General features: G+C 38.0%; 2 protein-coding genes across 2 annotated transcripts; both read left to right on the top strand.

The window, feature by feature from the left end:
• The first annotated feature begins 567 nt into the window (after positions 1-567).
• LOC148159949 (uncharacterized) lies at positions 568-9,461 on the top strand. The gene is made up of 27 exons (XM_088005256.1): positions 568-606; positions 739-846; positions 1,014-1,067; positions 1,155-1,262; positions 1,430-1,480; positions 3,465-3,518; positions 3,647-3,700; positions 3,813-3,866; positions 3,951-4,058; positions 4,247-4,300; positions 4,732-4,785; positions 4,910-4,963; positions 5,052-5,105; positions 5,195-5,248; positions 5,352-5,405; positions 5,483-5,536; positions 5,717-5,770; positions 5,867-5,920; positions 6,009-6,062; positions 6,181-6,198; positions 6,413-6,475; positions 7,167-7,328; positions 7,435-7,570; positions 7,669-7,775; positions 7,879-7,956; positions 8,055-8,264; positions 8,896-9,461. Exons 1-27 carry the CDS (start codon positions 568-570, stop codon positions 9,046-9,048), a joined length of 2,097 nt encoding a protein of 698 aa, XP_087861382.1. The 3' UTR covers positions 9,049-9,461.
• Positions 9,462-10,048: 587 nt separating this feature from the next.
• On the top strand, positions 10,049-16,903 carry soat1 (sterol O-acyltransferase 1). Its single transcript, XM_014972248.2, has 16 exons — positions 10,049-10,197; positions 10,579-10,718; positions 11,561-11,619; positions 12,215-12,363; positions 12,506-12,565; positions 12,721-12,828; positions 12,960-13,245; positions 13,360-13,438; positions 13,640-13,724; positions 13,811-13,856; positions 13,940-14,069; positions 14,165-14,262; positions 14,349-14,447; positions 14,563-14,698; positions 14,780-14,925; positions 15,458-16,903. Exons 2-16 carry the CDS (start codon positions 10,580-10,582, stop codon positions 15,545-15,547), a joined length of 1,710 nt encoding a protein of 569 aa, XP_014827734.1. The 5' UTR covers positions 10,049-10,197; position 10,579; the 3' UTR covers positions 15,548-16,903.
• Positions 16,904-19,201: the final 2,298 nt, after the last annotated feature.

Raw genomic sequence — 19,201 nt, 5'->3', positions numbered from 1 at the left:
TTCAGCAGGCAACTGAATAAATTGTTGTTGTTGTTGTTGTTTTTATCAAAACAATCACCTCACCCAACAAATTCCTACAAACACAACTGAATCCTTTTTATATTTTGTACATTTCATACATTGTTTAAGTTGATTGGAGTCAAATTTAAATTGTTAATCCATTACCTTCTTTTTTTTCTGGTGTTTAAATATAATGTGTCAGACAGCTCCATGCCAATTAGGCACTTATTCAAATCAGGAAAGAAAAAAGCACATGCCATTTTGAAGTGTGTATGATAGGAGATGCAAGTCTGACAATCTTTATAAATCAGAAAAAGGCTACAAAAAAGTCGCTCTCCTAAACGTACACGGTTTGGTTTATTTTTTCCATAATAAAGCAGCACCATACAGTAAGAATCAATCTGGTGGAGTCTCCTGTTTACGTCGGACCGTAAAATAGAAGACCAAACCACACCTGTTCACAGCTAGATTATACTACAGCATGTATTTACTTAGGGAAGTAATAACATTGATGCTTGTTGTATAAAAGCAACTTACTACTTTTGTGATTAGGGTAAAATTGGACTTATGGGACCCAGAGGACCAGCTGGCCAAAAAGGCCTCTCTGTGAGTAAAACTGAATGCAAATTGTAATTCACTTATACTTTTTTTTTTTTTTTTGGCTGATATAATATTTTGAGATTTCAAAATGCATCACAATTAAAGTTCTTTTAATTAATCAATTTATGACCTGTTTAGGGTGGCAGGGGAACAACTGGACCTACAGGGCCAAATGGACTAAAGGGTGATGAGGGTGAAAAAGGAAACCGAGGAACACAAGGACCAAAGGGGCCTCTTGGCAAGCAGGTTTAGATACAGATACTCCTGTTGCTCCTGACATCCCTGACACAGGATACAAAAGTTTTCAGGCCACAGTGTCAGACATATTTATTATGAGCAGTGCTCTGGATAATTGGATGAGGTTTAAATTGCATAGTTCCTTCAGTTTTGCCATCATGTGGTGTCCTTTGCAGGGATACAAGGGTCCTCCAGGAGACAGAGGACAACAAGGTCTTCCAGGTCCAAAGGTTGGACAGTTTATGTGTGACAACCTCATAAATAATGCTGCATGTATATCAAGTCGGTGATAAAAATCTGACATGATGCATTCACAGGGAGAGACGGGCACCGGAGGTTCATCAGGAATCCCTGGACAGTTTGGACCTGGAGGCCAAACTGGAGCAGCAGGGGCCAAAGGGCAGAAGGGGACCCAGGGACAGGCTGTCAGTGTGATGATTTCTGTTGTCAGAAACAGAGAGAGAGAGAGAGAGCGAGAGAGAGCACTGCAAACCCTACTGTTACATTTAGCATGATCTGTCACAATATGAAGCATGAATGCATGCTTGGTTGTGACACAGCAGAGAATAATATCAGTCTCTTTCTATTCCAGGGCCCTCCTGGTAGAACCGGTCCCACTGGGCAAATTGGACTGTCGTTGTCTGTATGTAACATTGACTTTATCTATGATGATTGATTTATTACCAACATAAGATAATGGCTTGTACTCCCATTAAAATATATGATTAATAGTTACTCTCATAGTTTAGTTTTACTAGGTCATAATGACATTTGTAACAAAACATTTACAGAAAAAAGATAAATTAATTTGTGAGCTTACAAATTAATATATCAGAAATAATATTAGTTTCAATCTGTATATTATGTTTCCCATTACCTGCCTCAAGTAAAAACACAAACAGCTGAAGCCAGATATTTACATACACTGTTTAAAAGAAGTAAGACCCTGGAGTCAGTTCAGACTAAGCTTTTCTGTTTTGGTCACCAAAATGATTTCTGGTCAGTAAATATCAGAATAATAAAAGGGGTAACCTTTTTATTCAAATATTGTGTTGCTTATATACACTACTATGTCTGTAAACTATTTGGGAAACCAACGAGATGCTGTCATGAATTTGCAGGCTCCCGATTGGTTAATTAGCAACTTTTGAGTTTATTAGAGGTATATCTTTAAAGCCAGACAAGCATCAAACCCACTGCTTCCTTGTGTGATATGAGAAAATCCAAACAATTCAGCAAAACATCAGGAAGAGAATGGAGGAGCTTCACAGGTCAGGTTCATCAATGGTTCAGACGATTACACTCAAGTATAAACATCACTGGGGACCTTCAGCCATCGTGACTTTAATGAAGATGACAGATTCCTCAAGGAGGAAGAATCCATTTCTCCTGTAAGCGACATAAAAACCAGATTAAAGCATGCAAACGTACTCAGAGAGAAAAATCCTAGTTTTTAAAAATAAGTCATATGGTCTGATAAAGCTCAAATTGACGTGTATGTCAGCAATAGTTATTTTTAAATTTTGAAGAAAATCAGGAATACATGTAGCTGTGAAGTATGTTTCATAATTCCATGGTGTTTGGGTTGCATCTGTGTATGTATTTAGATTATTTCTTTGCTATGTTTTTTCTTAAGCACAGAGCTGGCCTCCTTAGTTTATGTCCTTGTATTTAGTTTCTGAGTTTGTTCTTATTCCTTGTGCATTTAAATTTTGACTAGTGTTTTAGTGTTCTAAATTCACTTGTAGAACACTGCATTCCTTCCTCCATAATTACTCCCAGTTGTGCCTCGTCTTCTTGATTAGCCCCGTGTGTGTGTGTGTGTGTGTGTGTGTGTGTGTGTGTGTGTGTGTGTGTGTGTGTGTGCGTGCGTGCGTGCGTGCGTGCGTATGTATTCTCACCTGCGCCATTGTTCTATCTTCTCATGTGGGCTCCAGTGTGCCTTGGTCTCCTGAGTTGACCTGTAAGTGACTGCCAACCACTCATTTGTAACAAATTGTGAAAGTATAAAGGTGGCAGCATCATGTTTTGCTGGAGGATGAACTGATGCACCTCACAGAATAGAAGTAAAAGAATATTGTGTGGAAATATTTTAAGCATGACCCAGAGAGCTTAAGGTTGGGCTCAAGTTGACAATGACCCTAATCATAATGCTAAATCAGTCACAAAGTAGCTTAAGGACGGCACAGTCAATGTTTTGGTGTGGCCGTCACAAAGCTGCGATCTCAGTCCCATAGAAAATCTGTGTGTAGAGTTGAGTGTATATATGAGAACTAGACTGAATACAAATGGCACTCGGTTACACCGGTTCTGTCAGGAGCAGTGGGGCTGAACTCCAGTAAGTTGTTGTTTAATTAGCAGCTTGTGGAAGGATAAACAAAACTTATTCTGCAATTTAACAAAATGGAAATTATTTGGTGATCCTCTTGCCTAAAACTGAAAAAGTTTGATACTGATTTAATGTGAAACAGGGGAAAAGGGATGTCTTTTTTTATAGTAAAGGCCTAGTTTCAGCTGTATATGCTGATTTCAGTAAACTTCCTCACTTTGTGTTTTTACATTCATAGAATAATCTACTTGTAGTTCCTTAGCACAGGAAAAAAAAACATAACACTGTTTGTTTTCAGGGTTTATCAGGCATAAAGGGAGAAGAGGGCAAAGCAGGAAAGCCTGGACAAAAGGTGAAATGTACCTTTTATTCTCATACATCTTGTAGGACTTGTTAATCTACAAACATAATGGTCCTACTTCTGTGAATGTGTCTGCTGTTTTCTGATTAGTTGCGTCTTTGCCCTTTGCTTTAATTCAGGGCAGTCATGGGGAGAAAGGCATAATTGGTCCTCCAGGCATTAAAGGAGACATGGTGAGTTTTCATTATTTCTCCCCCTGTGGCAACTGTTTGGCTGCCCAGGCTTATTTTATGGTCTGAATGATGACAGGCTGGTTCAATGTTTCTGTAATTGTGTCTTTGCAAGGGAGCAAGAGGCCAAAAAGGTGCAAAGGGTGACACTGGGAAACATGGCGCAGTGGTAATTGTTTCCTTTTAACCGTGAACGTAAAGCCCAACCCCACATCACACCATGTTCACTGTTTGTGCAATAACGCACTTTCAGGGCACTGTAGGAAAATTAGGATTTGTTGGGTCTTCGGGACCCAAAGGTCGATCTGGACCTGCTGGTCTTCCTGGTTCTCCTGGACCCAAAGGGATTCAAGGGCCAAAAGTAAGAAAAGTTTAAATTGTGAACCTGAATTAAAATAAAACAGATGTATAACAGTTAAAATAATTTAGCAAATCAATATTTATATTTCACCTGTTTGGTATAACAGCTGTGGTTTTCTCATACTGTTTGAAGATTGATATTTAAGGATGTGTTTGTGTGGTGTCTGTTTTTTATATATATATAAAAAGGGAAAAATTGGCCAGTCTGGAAGAAAGGGAACCAAAGGAGCTGCTGGGAAAACTGTGAGTTTCATTTTGTTGAGGAAAAACGAGATCTCAACCAGTGAGTGAGCTGATCCGGAAGTCAAAATAAATCTATGTTCTTAAAATTAACATCAGTCTTTTCTTAAAAATGATCTTGTGAACACAATTGTGTTGCATCCTACTGGTTACAAAATGAGAAACTTATCAAAACACAGAACTGAAGTTAAACTGCGAGAATCTAAAACTTCAATCTAACTTTTTGTCAGAGTATTTTGTTCGTCACATAATTCCCCCAATTTTACTTCAATGTTGGTAAATTTATCAGACTTAATTTAAAATGTCAAGATGTAAAAGCTATAAGTAGTGGCATTTCTTTGGAAAAATAGCAGAATGTCACTGAGAGACAATCATTGAGCAGCACCCCATCAATCAGGCAGAAACAGAAATATAAAATCCAGCCTGTTTTGTAGGGATCTGATGGCCAAAAAGGGAGGCCTGGACCTCCTGGAACACCTGGGAAACCAGCAAGTATCTTAAACAAATAAAACACAAACTCGCATCTTTTAAACGTACATCTTGCAGAAATTCATTTAAAGTGTTACATGATTTGTTATTCAAATGTAAGTCTTGTTTTTTTCCACATGTCAGGGCTTAAATGGCTTGGATGGTTTGCTGGGGGTTGACGGAAACGAAGGGTATCCAGTGAGAACGGTTTTTGCTTTTCAGATTTCTATTTCAGATGACGATTAAGGTGTTTAAACACTATTCTTCCCTTCTGCTCATTCTAAAGGGGGCTATTGGTTTGAGAGGAGCTCCCGGGGCTCCCGGCAGCCTTGGAGAGACAGTGAGTCCTTGATGATGTTGAACCTGGAACAAAAAAAAAAAGCGTAGAGGGGATTCTGCCAACTAGAAATAATTTTATGTTTATTATAGGGAAAATCTGGACCTCCTGGGATTAGAGGACACCCCGGAGCTATCGGGGTTAAGGCATGTTATCCATACATTTGGAATTAAAGAATAATTTGATAATGCAATAACAATATAAAAAATGTCTTTTTTTTTCTTCTTTCTTTTTTTTTTTAATTCACAGGGTAAAACTGGTGCAAAAGGAGCAAATGGACCACTTGGGCCAGTTGGGCCAAAGGTAAGCTTGTTAATTTTAAAGAAGAACAGAGACGTACTTCAGAGCATCTTTAACACTAGTGGTCACTTATTATTCAGGGAATCCCTGGGCTGAGAGGAGAAAAGGGTGAAACAGGCAGCGCTGGCACTGAGGTAGTAGACATAATATAGATCTTACATGATCATCACCTCACAAGTAATAGGCTGACATAGGCTAACATGCGTGACGTTAATACTGTTTTTCCAAAACAGTGTACTGTGCATGAATAGATTCTAGAATTTTATTGTGAACCCAGATAAAAGTATGCACAAGCTTATTGTTAATATTTACAGGGTTTTTTGGGTGAAATTGGGATACCAGGTCCGGTCGGTCCACTAGGGCCAAAGGTAATTTGAGTTTAATGCAAAACAGTTTAAGTGCATCCTTTATAAGATTTTTTTTTTTTTAATTCAGACTTAATTAATTTCTAACTTTGACTTCAGGGGAATCCCGGTTTGCAGGGACTAAAAGGTCAAACTGGTCAAAAAGGAAATCGTGTAAGGGTTGTTTTTTGTTTGTTTAGGTTTCTTTTCTAATGTTTTAATAAGTAGTTGAATGTTAAAAACCAATATCTGTTTTCTTTAGGGACACCTGGGTGCTTATGGTCCACCAGGGCAGAGAGGCTCTCCTGGATTAACTGTATGCTCTTGACATATTACACCCTTTAAAAGTGAAATTTTGACTTTATGTATAGTAAATAATGTATTTTTTTTTATCTAATTTCTACAATAACACTGTCTAACCATCTATATCACAGGGTCATCTTGGAAGAAAGGTGATTTTCTAAAATATTCAAAATATTTATATTCCTACAAACATGTAAATCTGAAGATGGTTAAGCTTAAAAAAAACATTATTGAAGGTGAAGGAATTGTTTGTTTTATCTTTAGAGTTTGCTTTCTGTTATTTAGGTCAGATATGTACTTATATTGTTACCATTTGGACATGTTAATAGTTTCATTGCCATTAACTTCAATTGATATTTAAAGGGAGTGAAGGGAGTCCAAGGAAAAAGAGGACCAAAGGGAGCTGAAGGCAAACCCGGACGTCCTGTAAGAGACATTGTGATGATATAAACATATGCACCGTTCCTGGCAAAAAAATAAATAAATAAAATTCATACACTTTGAACATTAAACCTATGTAGGTGTTACAACCACAAATGTTAGCATACAACTCAAAATATTCAGTTGAACCATCACAATAATCACACCATCCCCACAGTTCTACTTGGTGGTAGCAGCATCATGCTGTGGGGAAGCTAGTAAGAATTGATAGATGAGGACAGCAAAATCCTAAAAGAAAATCTGAGAGGTTGCAAAGGACAATGAAATGGTTTAGATCAAATTGAGTTAAAATGGTCCAGTCAAAGTCCAGATATAAATCCAATTGAGAATCTGTGGCTAGATTTAGAGAGTGATGTTTACTGGTTTTCTAATTTGACTGAGAAGAATGACAAACTTTACATTTCAAAGCTGATAAATATACTTCAAAAGCCCTGCAGGTGTATTTGCAGATGAAGGCGTTTCTAGAAAAGATGCATGCCACACTTTTCACTTTTTGCTGAAGTATTCGAAAACCAAATCCTACTAAAATGAGCTGACGTTTTTGGTTACTATATCACAAAATTGGAAAAAGTTCAAGGGGTATGAATAATTTTGCAGACTGAAAATTAAGTCTGAGCAAGACGCATCTTATTGTAGTGCAGCTGAATTGGTTTGTATTTTCCTATTTTCTTCCCAGGGACAACCAGGATTACCTGGCAGACTCGGACATAAACAAATACAATCTGAGTCAGGACCCGATCTACCAACTGAGCAAAGGCACAAGTCCAGACCCAGTTCAAGGCACAGACTGAAAAATTCCCAGGATTCTCCTAATCTACTAAAACCAGATGAACAAAAGGTTGCACAAGCTCTCTTGTCATATAGAAGCTGTGTTGAATGATCTTTCTGTCTGTCTGTCAACCACTGGAGTTTCATTTGTAAGAAGGTTACTGACTCCTCTGCAGCAGAGCCGGCTGATGTCACGGAGACGGTCTGAAGATGAGCAAGCTGAGGAGTCCTCCAGCTTGCCGTTGGGAACAAAAGATGATCCAGGCACCACCTGCTACGAACTGAAACTTATCCATCCACACCTGAAAGATGGTGAGCACCTGTAGGGCTTCAGAGTCATCAAATTCAACAATATGTGTCTGTTATAGGACTGATGAGGTTTTCTGTTTCAAATTATTCTGAGAGACCAGGTTATTTTTATATGGACCCCAATCAAGGCTGTGCGTGTGATGCGGTGAAAGTCTTCTGTAGCTTCACAGCCGGAGGAGCAACCTGCATAGATCCTCAACATTCACAGGTATGTCGGAGGAATAAGTGCTAACCAATTAAAGGTGTGTGTAACGTATATGCAAGTTTAAATATTTACCTTGCATCCATTTAAATAAGTGTCATTTCCGTAGATCAAAATGTATTTGAAACCAGACATGAAGTCAGGAATGCCGGTGCAGTGGTTTACTCTTCAATACAACAAACACGGAGTGAGTCTCAGAACTTTTCTTGAATAATCTGGACAAATGAATAATTGCTTCTTCTGTCTCTTTCCTCTACATGTCTTTTGTTCTTTGTTTTTGGACAGTTTGAATATACCACTGTGGACATTGTACAGCTGAGGTTTCTGAGGTTCCACAGTCACACTTCCTTCCAGCACATCACTCTCAGATGTGCAGGAAACCAGTCCAGTCCCACTGCCACAGCAGGCTTAGCCAAGTGGATTGTAAAGTTGCAGGGGGATTCTGGCAAAATCATCGACACGCGCTTCATTGCGGTTTCCAGGAAAACCTGCGAGGTGAGAGAAAAAAAAAAAAAATCAGCAATTCCTGCAGTTGAAAAGGCATTCTCTTTATGAATCCATGCCAAGGCAGACAAAACATACAGTGATATGCAAGCAACATAGACTATACAGGCACACCATCTATTTGTGCTTCTATTTAAAAGAATTACAATGATCATTTTAAAATACCCTTAAATGTGAATAAATGATGGATAAAGATATCGTTGTGCAGATTGTTTCTAGTTTCGTAATGTGGGTTTCTTTACAATTCTGATTAATTATACTGAGATGAATGAAGCTTGGAATCATAACATCCCCCAAGACCAGCTTCATTTTGGAATCTAAATGGGTGAAGCGACTTATATACACAGTCCAGTCTCAAAAAGTAAATGGATGTGCAGAAGGAAACAATTTCTTTTTCATTAAGTTTTTTAAAAAAATGGCTGACAAACGTCTATGTTGACTTTTTGGTCACATTTGATATATTTGAATAAATGGTTTTGAGACAAATTCAGTAGTTTGTTTTTCTTTTGTCACCATTATAGCATGGAAAGAACAATCTGGAAATGCGCTAAAAACCTTTCCTCATGTACATGTTTGTTATAAGAACAAAGTCAACATCTTTCCTTTTAATTTGTTTTTCTAGGTGCAGATGGTGGTGAAGGTTCGAGGTAGCACAGAGTTGCATCGAGGGGATATGGAGTTACTTCCTCTCAGGGATTTGGGAATAGAGTTGAGCAGAACACCCAGCAGTATCTCTGAGATCTCTGTAGTTTTGGGACCTCTCTGCTTCTTGTGAGCAGTATATTATGTATAGAATTATATTCCTCATGGTTCAATAAAATTCTGTAAGTTATTTTATACAATCCATATTGTATATGTCAGGTGTGTAATTCAGTTAAATATGATTTAGTTTGAGCTGTTTTTGTATATTTCGTAAGTATTTATTTGGACGTAAAGGTATTATTTGCTGAAATACATCATTGTTTGATATTTGTGTGATAGTGTACAGTTATATATATTTCTCCATTTACATTAGTAGATTTAATCCGGATATACATTTTGTGTATAGAAAGTGCTCACAATGTTGAGTAGATGATGAGCTTGGACAAGTTAATGTTATTTTCTGATTGTTTCACTGTTTGAAGTTGTTCCTTGTTTGTGCACACAGCCTTGTCCAATAAAGCTGATTCTGTTTTTAGCTTCTTTAAACCACCTCATGTTACATCTGAATGTATAAAAGGGTTTTGTCTAATTCAATGGGAAGATATTTAAAATCTCATGTTTTTTTTTAAATAAAGAATTCATCTTTTTTTAATCATTAAAAATATAACATCCTTATATTGTAACTTGATTTTATTGCCACAAATGCAGCTGTTTTACAAAAGGTAAATCCTTCATTAAAATAATTTCAAGATTTTTTTTTAGTAAAGTGGTTTGTGGGATATATTCAAATAAATATTTTGAAGTGAACCTTTATCTTGTTGGTGACCAATAATTGTCCAGACGAAAGACAAATTTATGTTTGTAAACTTATTATTCGAATAAAACCGATAGGTTTTAGGTCAATGTCAATCACATACTTAAAAAAAAAGAAATCAGTAGCAACATTTGAATGCCTTTAACATAAATGTCTTTTTTACTGGTGTTTATATTTGTTCCATTATACTCTCTGGCAGCCTGATAAAAACCAGTTGGGATTGCATAAAAATTTATTCTCACTCTTTTGAAACCCTGTTCCTCCCCCGCCGCCGTTGTTGGTGACGTCAAAAGGAGGAGAGATTTCGGCCAATCACCATCGGGGGTCCGGCTCATCATCTGGCCAGCGTGTGCATCATGGAGTGGGTGGGTGAACTCGCGTTGTCGATATTAGACAGAGACAGCTGCCTCTCTGTTTAGTAGCCAAGGAAAGCTTTGACAGCGAGGACCAGGCTGCGGAAGCGATTAAGTAAGTGAGGAAGTCGACATTTTTACATGTGTGATAGGTGCCAGGTCGCCTGTGGTTGACCATAGAAAGCTAATTTGACTAGCTCTGTCATTCATACAGCAGCGATATTGTTTCAGCAGCAGTGAGCTAGGTTATGTTAGTTGTCCATTTGTAACTGCATGTTATCTTCGATAAGCTGGCGGAAGGTAATTAGTTAGCTATCTCTCTGTCCGCTGTTGAGAGGCTGCTCATGTGAGAGAGTGATTTCATTGTGAACTGAGTTAGCTTTGTCCGTCATTTAAAATCCTCCTCATTCCTTTCACTGGCATGTGAAGAGTAATGTATTTGCCCTCTCCATTTCAGAGCTGCCTCAAATAAATCCAATCGTTTTTGCTTCTGTAGGATGGAAACCGGAGGAGAAAGTTTGCTCAGGTCCCGCAGCCGAGCCGTCAACAATCCGTCTACCTTCCCAGACTTGGATGGAGGATCTAGTCCTGGAAGACATCCGCATGGGAATGCCGATAACCGTATCACAAGCAATGGTGAGCAAATACCACGCACACACACACACACACACACACACACGCACACCTTGGGCAGATTGTGTAGGAGACACTAACCTCTGTTGCATATTTTTAGATGATTCACATCCTTCTTTTTAGCTTCAGTATATTTCCGCTAATGTTTTTTTTAAAGACTGAACTGTGATGATCTGTTCCTCTTACTTTTGACCTTTGACACAGTTTTTGGTAGCATACAGTAGGAAGCAACAGTAGTCACACTACTTTACAACGACTTCAACAATGGAGTTTTTAAAGTTTTTGTTTCTCTGTTTTGATGCAAAACTTTACCCGTGTGGAAACAAATAAATTAAGAAACCGTTCTCATTGTGTATGTCATTCTAATATGTTTACACCATCCTGGTACAGTGAAAACAAACTAAAAACATTGTATTTCTTATGCATGTCATTTTCAAATGTATTTTTCAGGTTTTCACATGACATACATGGGTGGAGTGCTACTCCACCCATGCTGACATCAATAAAAGAACGAAAGTGTCAATCATCAGGCATCTGTGGATGCTAATGACCTACAGTAACCTTAACTAGAAGTTGTGACGCTTTGGGATGTACCGGTTTTGTTATTTTGTTTCCCCAACTCAAATTACTCATGGTTCCACTGAAAGGTCTTTTAGCTCAGCTGACTTTGATGATAACCGATTTGAAGGATTGCTCATCGGAAGCTTTGTTGATAACTGAACATGCCAAATGTAGGTCTGTCCACAGCACAAAGCTGCATTGATATTCCAAATGTGATTACCAAGTGGCTTATGCTGTTCTTTTTGTTTTTTAACAGCATTTATCATGTGTCATTTCAATTTCAGGGAAAATTGAAGTGGAGCATGTGATCAGCAAAAAGCTGCAACTAAAAAAGAAAGCAGAGGTTAGTTGGTTCAAGAACTACACAATATATTCAGAATCACCACATAAATGGGTGATTTTTTTTATTTTATTTTATTTTATTGCTATTACAAAGGACCACTTGGCTGCAGTATTTGGTTAGGCTTTTGTATTTCAGCTGCAATACATTCAGTTGAATGGACTTTGAGCTTGATGCCCTCACTTCTGAGCATCTATGAACCCTAAATGAGTCATTTGGGGATCATTTTGATTATCTGTGAACTTGGGTAAAAAAAACAATATTGTGACTGAAACAAAGAACAGAAAGAGATCATTTGTATAAAAACTGACATTCAGTTAATTTTCTGCCTAATTTTTGTAAACCAGCTGGAGTGATGTCAAACCAGAGCAGAAATATACTGGAAGGATGATTACAAAAGATGTGTTCAGTTTGGCTAAAGGTTGAAAAAGTCCATGACGCACTGATCTGATCCATTGCAAAACACTTGAAGCTATGCTGATTTAGTACGTCTGCCCTTCTTTGTGAAAGTGCCAGTGACATACTGTGGAAGAATATTATCTCTTCTGTCAGTTTAAGTACCTAAGGAGGACTGTGTGTGCTTTTTTTGTTTGGCTAGGGCCTGAAGAGTGACCTGATGCGTCAGTTTGAAAGCCAAGTCCATGATTTTATGGACAGTCTTATTGAAGAATCAACCAGCCTCGAGTCCACACCTCTACCTGCAGCCTTCTCATCTCCACTGTCGGACAAGGAGAGGAGCAAACTTGGGTACTGCATTTCCTCATCAACCTTGAACCTCTGTAAATGTGCAGACCACTTTCCTTTTGCCCATTTTCTTCTTGTCATGATAGTAACCTGCTGACAAGAAAATATAAATGTAGCCCTTTCTTGCCTGCTTTCCCTTCCGTAGGCACTTTCAGCCTCCTCATGGCCATGGGAAGCACTTTGTTACTCGGAGATCCCTGCTAGAGTAAGTTACATGCTTCACTATGTAAGTCATTCAAATGAGATTCTCTGTAATTTGAGTGCTGTATGGTAATTTGGTTTTCCTGAAGACTGCAACATGTTTTTTCAGGCAGCTGCACTGTGCAGCCCACTAGATTTATGGTGTGTGTTTTTCCACAGCGAGCTGTTTGAGGTGAACCACATCAGGACTATCTACCACATGTTTATTGCCCTGCTCATTCTCTTTATTCTCAGCACATTCGTGGTCGATTTCCTTGATGAAGGCAGGTAATACTGAATAATGTGAGCATTTGGTACTTGTGTTGACAGACACCTTCATTTGTTTGTTCTTTTTTTTTTTTATTACCTAGACATCATAATAAACCATTTGCTTGTTCTCTTAATCTCCTCTGCCTTAGGCTGGTCTTGGACTTTGACCTGCTGGTCTATGCATTTGGACAGTTCCCTCTAGTGGTGTGCACATGGCTTTGCATGTTCCTGTCCGTACTGCTGGTTCCCTACACCTTATTCCATCTGTGGTCACAAAGCCAGTCGGGCTCCCGTGGTCAGCAGAGGCTGTACACTTGGCTGTTTGGCTCTGCGTTCTTGCTCTACCAAGGCCTGGGTTTGGGGTTCCTCCCAACATTTGTGGTGGTGACCAACAGTTTGCCGCCTGCTTCTTGCTTCATCGTCACCATAGAACAGGTTGGTGTACTGGTGAAGGTTTGTTTTTTATTCTGACTGAAATGTTTACCTTCATATTCGGTTTCACATTTCGATGTGCATGTTTTAATCTTGGAATATTTCTCTTTTTTTCAGGTTCGCCTGATGATGAAAGCTCACTCCTTTGTCAGAGAGAATGTGCCAAGAGTCCTAGCCTGGAAAAAAGACAAGACAAGTATGTTGTTATTTCACTTAAGCTTAATTATTGTTGTGTAATTTATGTATTAATCCTGCTTTGCAGAACAGACATATTTATACTAAGGTGAATTATTAATATTATTATAATAAGATGAAATGTTTACTAGTTGGATGACTTCAGAAGGACTTGCGCTGGACTTATTGTCCCCTTTGTCATTCTAATTGCTGTCATTTATAGGCAGTGGACCTGTTGTTCCTCAAGTTTCCCAGTACCTCTACTTCTTGTTTGCACCAACTCTTATTTATAGAGACAAATACCCTAGGTAAACTGCCTTTCTTAGTCATTTGTCTAGTTTCAATAGTGGCTTCTTTCTAGAGCATAAAACAAATAATTTTTCTCTTCCACTAGAAACCCGGTGACCAGATGGGGCTATGTGGCCTCAAAGTTACTCCAGGTACTGAATTGTGCTTCTGTTGCATAACATTTGAAGCAAAAGAAAACTTTCTAACATTTCCGCCTCCCGTCAATGTTCCACAGGTACTTGGCTGTCTCTTTTATACCTACTACGTATTTGTGCGACTTTGCATCCCACAGTTTCGCAGCATCAGTCTGCAGCTGTTCAATCTGCGCGCCATGGTCCTTTGTGTCTTTAACTCTATACTGCCAGGTAAATTTTAATCAGATTTAAACTTTGTAATGAACTCTTGGCTTGAAATAATGAATTGTTGTGTTTTTTGGCTTTTGTTTTTTTTTGGTTTGCAGGTGTTTTGGTTCTCCTACTGGGTTTTTTTGCCTTTCTCCACTGCTGGCTCAACGCTTTTGCTGAGATGCTTCGCTTTGCAGACCGAATGTTTTACAAGGTACTGCTGTCACCCTCTGACAGGTGTTACCCAAGTACTCAAGTTATTAACAAAATGTGCATTAATTTTACGATTGCACGTTATAGGACTGGTGGAACTCAACATCCTATGCCAATTACTACCGTACTTGGAATGTGGTGGTCCATGACTGGCTGTATTACTATGTGTACAAGGACTTCCTTTTTGTAAGTGGGTTTTATGTTAAGATCCAGAACATTTCAGCATGATGGCAAGTATTTTTAATGTGAATAACAGATGTAATATAGCATCCACTTCTTTTTTCTGTTACTGTCCTTCCAGATATCTCAGAAGCGTTTCCGCCCAGCCGCCATGTTTTTTGTGTTTACCGTGTCTGCAGTGGTGCATGAGTACATCCTTGCAGTCAGCTTCGGATTCTTCTATCCGGTGCTTTTCTGCCTCTTCATGTGCTTTGGAAGTAAGGGGGGAAAAAATAATGTGTAAGGCTAATTTATCTGGTTGTTTCCAAGCCTCTCCTTAATTTTTGTTCTTTCAACAGTGATGTTCAACTTTATTTTCCACGATCGAAGGAAAGGCCCCATTTGGAACATATTAATGTGGACGTCCCTCTTTCTGGGTCAGGGGGTCATAATGTGTCTGTACTCTCAAGAGTGGTATGCCAGACGGTACTGTCCACTCAAAGAGGTAACACCAGGACTTTGAGATTTTGCACTTTACCTTCCAGGTATACATTGCACATAACTAATTTTAATGGGATTTTATGATTAAGTAGACCGAAAATGTGTGTGGAAGGAGAAAAATATAGATGGATTTTCAAAGCTTTCCATCAATTTAGATTCATGGGGAGTATCTGTGAACAGCATTTTATAATCCTTACCTCAAAATTATTTTAGGTCTGGACTTAGACTAGGGCATTTTAACATGTAGAAGCTTTGATCTCAACCAGGGCCCAGTCCAGATGCAATATCTTGCAACTTTTAGACACATAGCTTTTCCAGCACACCTGAATATATAATTTTCCTTGCATGGTTATTTTGGGCAACTTTGTGTTGGTCTACCTTCTCTAAATCCCAGTAAAAATATAAGTTAAGTTTGTGGTTTGTTACCCGACTACAATAGAAGCAGTTTGAGAAGTATGAACAGTTTTTTGAGGCACTGTCGTTTTTTAGCTGAAGTCTGAAATCAGTGCAGCTATTCATAATTGTTTCTGTTCCAGTCTTCATTCCTGGACTTGCTGAAGCCTCGTTCGTGGAGTTGTCAGAGAGACCTAATGGCTGGACCCGATAAGATAAAATGGGACTACTGAGAGGAACTCCATCACCAATCGGGATGGACTCCATTGCTCTCCTCCCACTGTCATTCTTAACTTATTGCATTTAAAATTTATGAGTCCTACAGTGTGTGAATGAATGTATTGGAGAGTATCTGCTGAGATGCCAAAATCGCAACATCAAGAGTGCCTTATTTATTGAGTTTTCAACTGCCATTTCGCAACAGAAGTTCACATTTTTATGTAAAAAAAAAAATTGAAGCACAAACTTGAATTTTCTTTTCTTATGGGCCCATAATGCTTTGGGTCCACTGTGAAACCACTCCTTGTGCAAACAATGACATGGCAGCTCAATACAAACATTACACAATGAACACATTTTCTGCATGTGATGTAATGGTTAATATTTACCAAGGTAGTATGTTGTAACTTGATAAACTGTGAGTTATACTACAAGAAATGACCTTATTTTTTATTACTACTTGGACTTTTTTTTTTTTGTTAAATGTTTGATATTTTGGAATTCAAACATTCTCACCAGATATCTCACTGTAAACGAGATATGGTGGTCTTTGTATTATTGGGTGACAGGATATTAGTGTTGTATTTAATTATTCACTTATTAAGCAGATTAAGCCCAAATGAACTCTGTTCATCTACAATGTCACAACAACAAGATGCTTTTGTCACTTTAACAATATTTTTGCAAAACTCAAATTAAATACTTGGTTTACAAAATATTTAAGACATGAATGTTGCTGTATCTACTGATATTTTGCTGAATAAACTCAAATTATGTAAGTACTTGGAAGTAACAGACTATAGAACATGTTTACTATTTTGATATGCCTTGGTTATAAGTATTTAAACCTATTTACAGTGATTTATGACTTCTTTGTGAAACAATTACTGTCAGAATTGCAGCTGGCTGCTTAACCGTCACAATGCAAATATTGCAACTTGAAAACCACAAACAGGCTTGCATTTTCAGATTATGTCAATTATTTTTTTGTAATGAAAATCATTCAAAAACTGATTTCAGTTATCAGGGAAATGCTGTTTGCTAGTCCTTTGATGATGCTGGAGTATGTTTTTTTTTTTCTGTTTTTTTTTTTTAGTGTTGATACACTGCTTTACTGCAGCGATTGTGGGTTTGGATGCTTGTGAAACTTGAATTGCACAACGCAAAGTAGAAACCAGCAATGCAGAACTTGAGACTTTCACAAAGAAAGCTGGATCACCACAAGGTGGCACTCTAGTAAAAGTCTTAAACTGCTCATTTGATCAAGAACAGATTCCCAGGATTATTTGGATTCCTAATGTGTAATAAACAAGTAACAGAAAAATATGTTTACATGTATGGATTAAAATATTTCAAGTTTCTACTCTAAATGTTTTTTGTTTTTTTTTATAATGCCACTATGGGCTGCTTAGCTGTAAAATTATTGTTTGCAATATAAGTACATTTGAAAGCAGATTTGGCTACATGCCACTTTTGACTTTAATTTGATTATCAGTAGTCTTTAATCTTAAAATTGTAGACGTGCGAATTGTTCCAAATACATTAAAATTTAAAAACTAAAGAATTTCCATAAGTTTGTGCTTTTTAAATGCCATTTGCTGTGTAAATTTATATAAAACGGTTTTGTGCAAAAAATTTGGATTCATCTCTCATTCATTATGATTGAGAGATCCTACCCTTTTCAAACACCTGTGTTTGAAAAGGGTAGGAATTAGGAAATTGCAGATTTTTTTTTTTTACATTATTTGCCTTCCAGTACCCAAGTTGTTTAAGCAACCTAACTGAATGTATAAGAAATTGATTGAACTCTACGGATGAGCCTGTGTTGTCTAAATCAAGTGGAAATTTATAAATTAAAATACTTTAATTTAGATCTTTTGTGATTTTAATACCAGCCGAAGGATGATGCGTTTCTAAAGTTCTATACCAAGTTTTTTTTGTTTTGTTTTTTCACCAGATACATCTCATCTTCTGTGCAGACTTCGAATATAATTAGATACCAGTAGATAGTTTTTTTGGGGGGGAGAAGCATCCTCCACATATCCAGACTTTTTGAACGCATCATAAAAACCTGTTTCCCCTGTCTGATAGTGTCTCATTCTTACACGTAGCACTGACAAATAAACTTAGCTATCTATCCGTGCTACGGTAGGAACATCTGACAAGGTAGCACAGACAGTCAGAAGGATAGGTGTTCTGACTATCTGTGCTACCGGACAGGTGTTCTGACTATCTGTGCTATATATATATATATATATATATATATATATATATATATATATATATATATATATATATATATATATACACACTGCTCAAAAAATAAAGGGAACATTTCACTTTAATTTTGTGTGTGGCTATATATATATATACAGGTGCTGGTCATAAAATTAGAATATTGTGATAAAGTTCATTATTTTCCATAATGTCATGATAAAAATTAAATTGTCATATATTTTAGATTCATTGCACACCAACTGAAATATTTCAGGTCTTTTATTGTTTTAATTTTGATGATTTTGGCAAACAGCTCATGAAAACCCAAAATCCCTGTCTCAAAAAATTAGAATATTATGAAAAGGTTCTCTGAACGAGCAATAAAAATAATCATCTGAATCAACAAAGTAACTCTAAACACCTGAAAAAGATTCCTGAGGCCTTTAAAAACTCCCAGCCTGGTTCATTACTCAAAACCGCAATCATGGGTCAGACTGCTGACCTGACTGCTGTCCAGAAGGCCATCACTGACATCCTCAAGCAAGAGGGTGAGAAACGGAAAGAAATTTCTGAACGAATCGGCTGTTTGCAGAGTGTTATATCAAGGCACCTCAGTGGGAAGTCAGTAGGAAGGAAAAAGTGTGGCAGAAAACGCTACACAACGAGAAGAGGTGACCGGACCCTGAGGAAGATTGTGGAGAAGGGCCGATTCCAGACCAAATTAAATTTTCATCTCCATAAAACTTTTCAGCAGATGGAAGCATGAAGTGCTCCAAAATCTTCTTCCAGCACTTTGGACCACTGAACAACAGTGGTCCAAAGTGCTGCTTCTCTGTAGCCCAGGTCAGGCGCTTCTGCCACTGTTTCTGGTTCAAAAGTGGCTTGACCTTTGACCTGGGGAATGCGGCACCTGTAGCCCATTTCCTGCACACGCCTGTGCACAGTGGCTCTGGATGTTTCTACTCCAGACTCAGTCCACTGCTTCCCCCAAGGTCTGGAATCGGCCCTTCTCCACAATCTTCCTCAGGGTCCGGTCACCTCTTCTCGTTGTGCAGCGTTTTCTGCCACACTTTTTCCTTCCTACTGACTTCCCACTGAGGTGCCTTGATATAACACTCTGCAAACAGCCGATTCGTTCAGAAATTTCTTTCCGTTTCTCACCCTCTTGCTTGAGGATGTCAGTGATGGCCTTCTGGACAGCAGTCAGGTCAGCAGTCTGACCCATGATTGCGGTTTTGAGTAATGAACCAGGCTGGGAGTTTTTAAAGGCCTCAGGAATCTTTTTCAGGTGTTTAGAGTTACTTTGTTGATTCAGATGATTATTTTACTTTGTTGATTCAGATGATTATTTTTATTGCTCGTTCAGAGAACCTTTTCATAATATTCTAATTTTTTGAGACAGGGATTTTGGGTTTTCATGAGCTGTTTGCCAAAATCATCAAAATTAAAAC

The sequence above is a fragment of the Poecilia mexicana genome, unplaced genomic scaffold, assembly GCF_051168715.1.
Source record: "Poecilia mexicana isolate PSO_F unplaced genomic scaffold, ASM5116871v1 scaffold_4, whole genome shotgun sequence".
Classification (NCBI taxonomy): Eukaryota; Metazoa; Chordata; class Actinopteri; order Cyprinodontiformes; family Poeciliidae; genus Poecilia; species Poecilia mexicana.
Note: the sequence above shows the minus strand (reverse complement) of the source record. Positions and strands in the feature narration are given on the sequence as shown.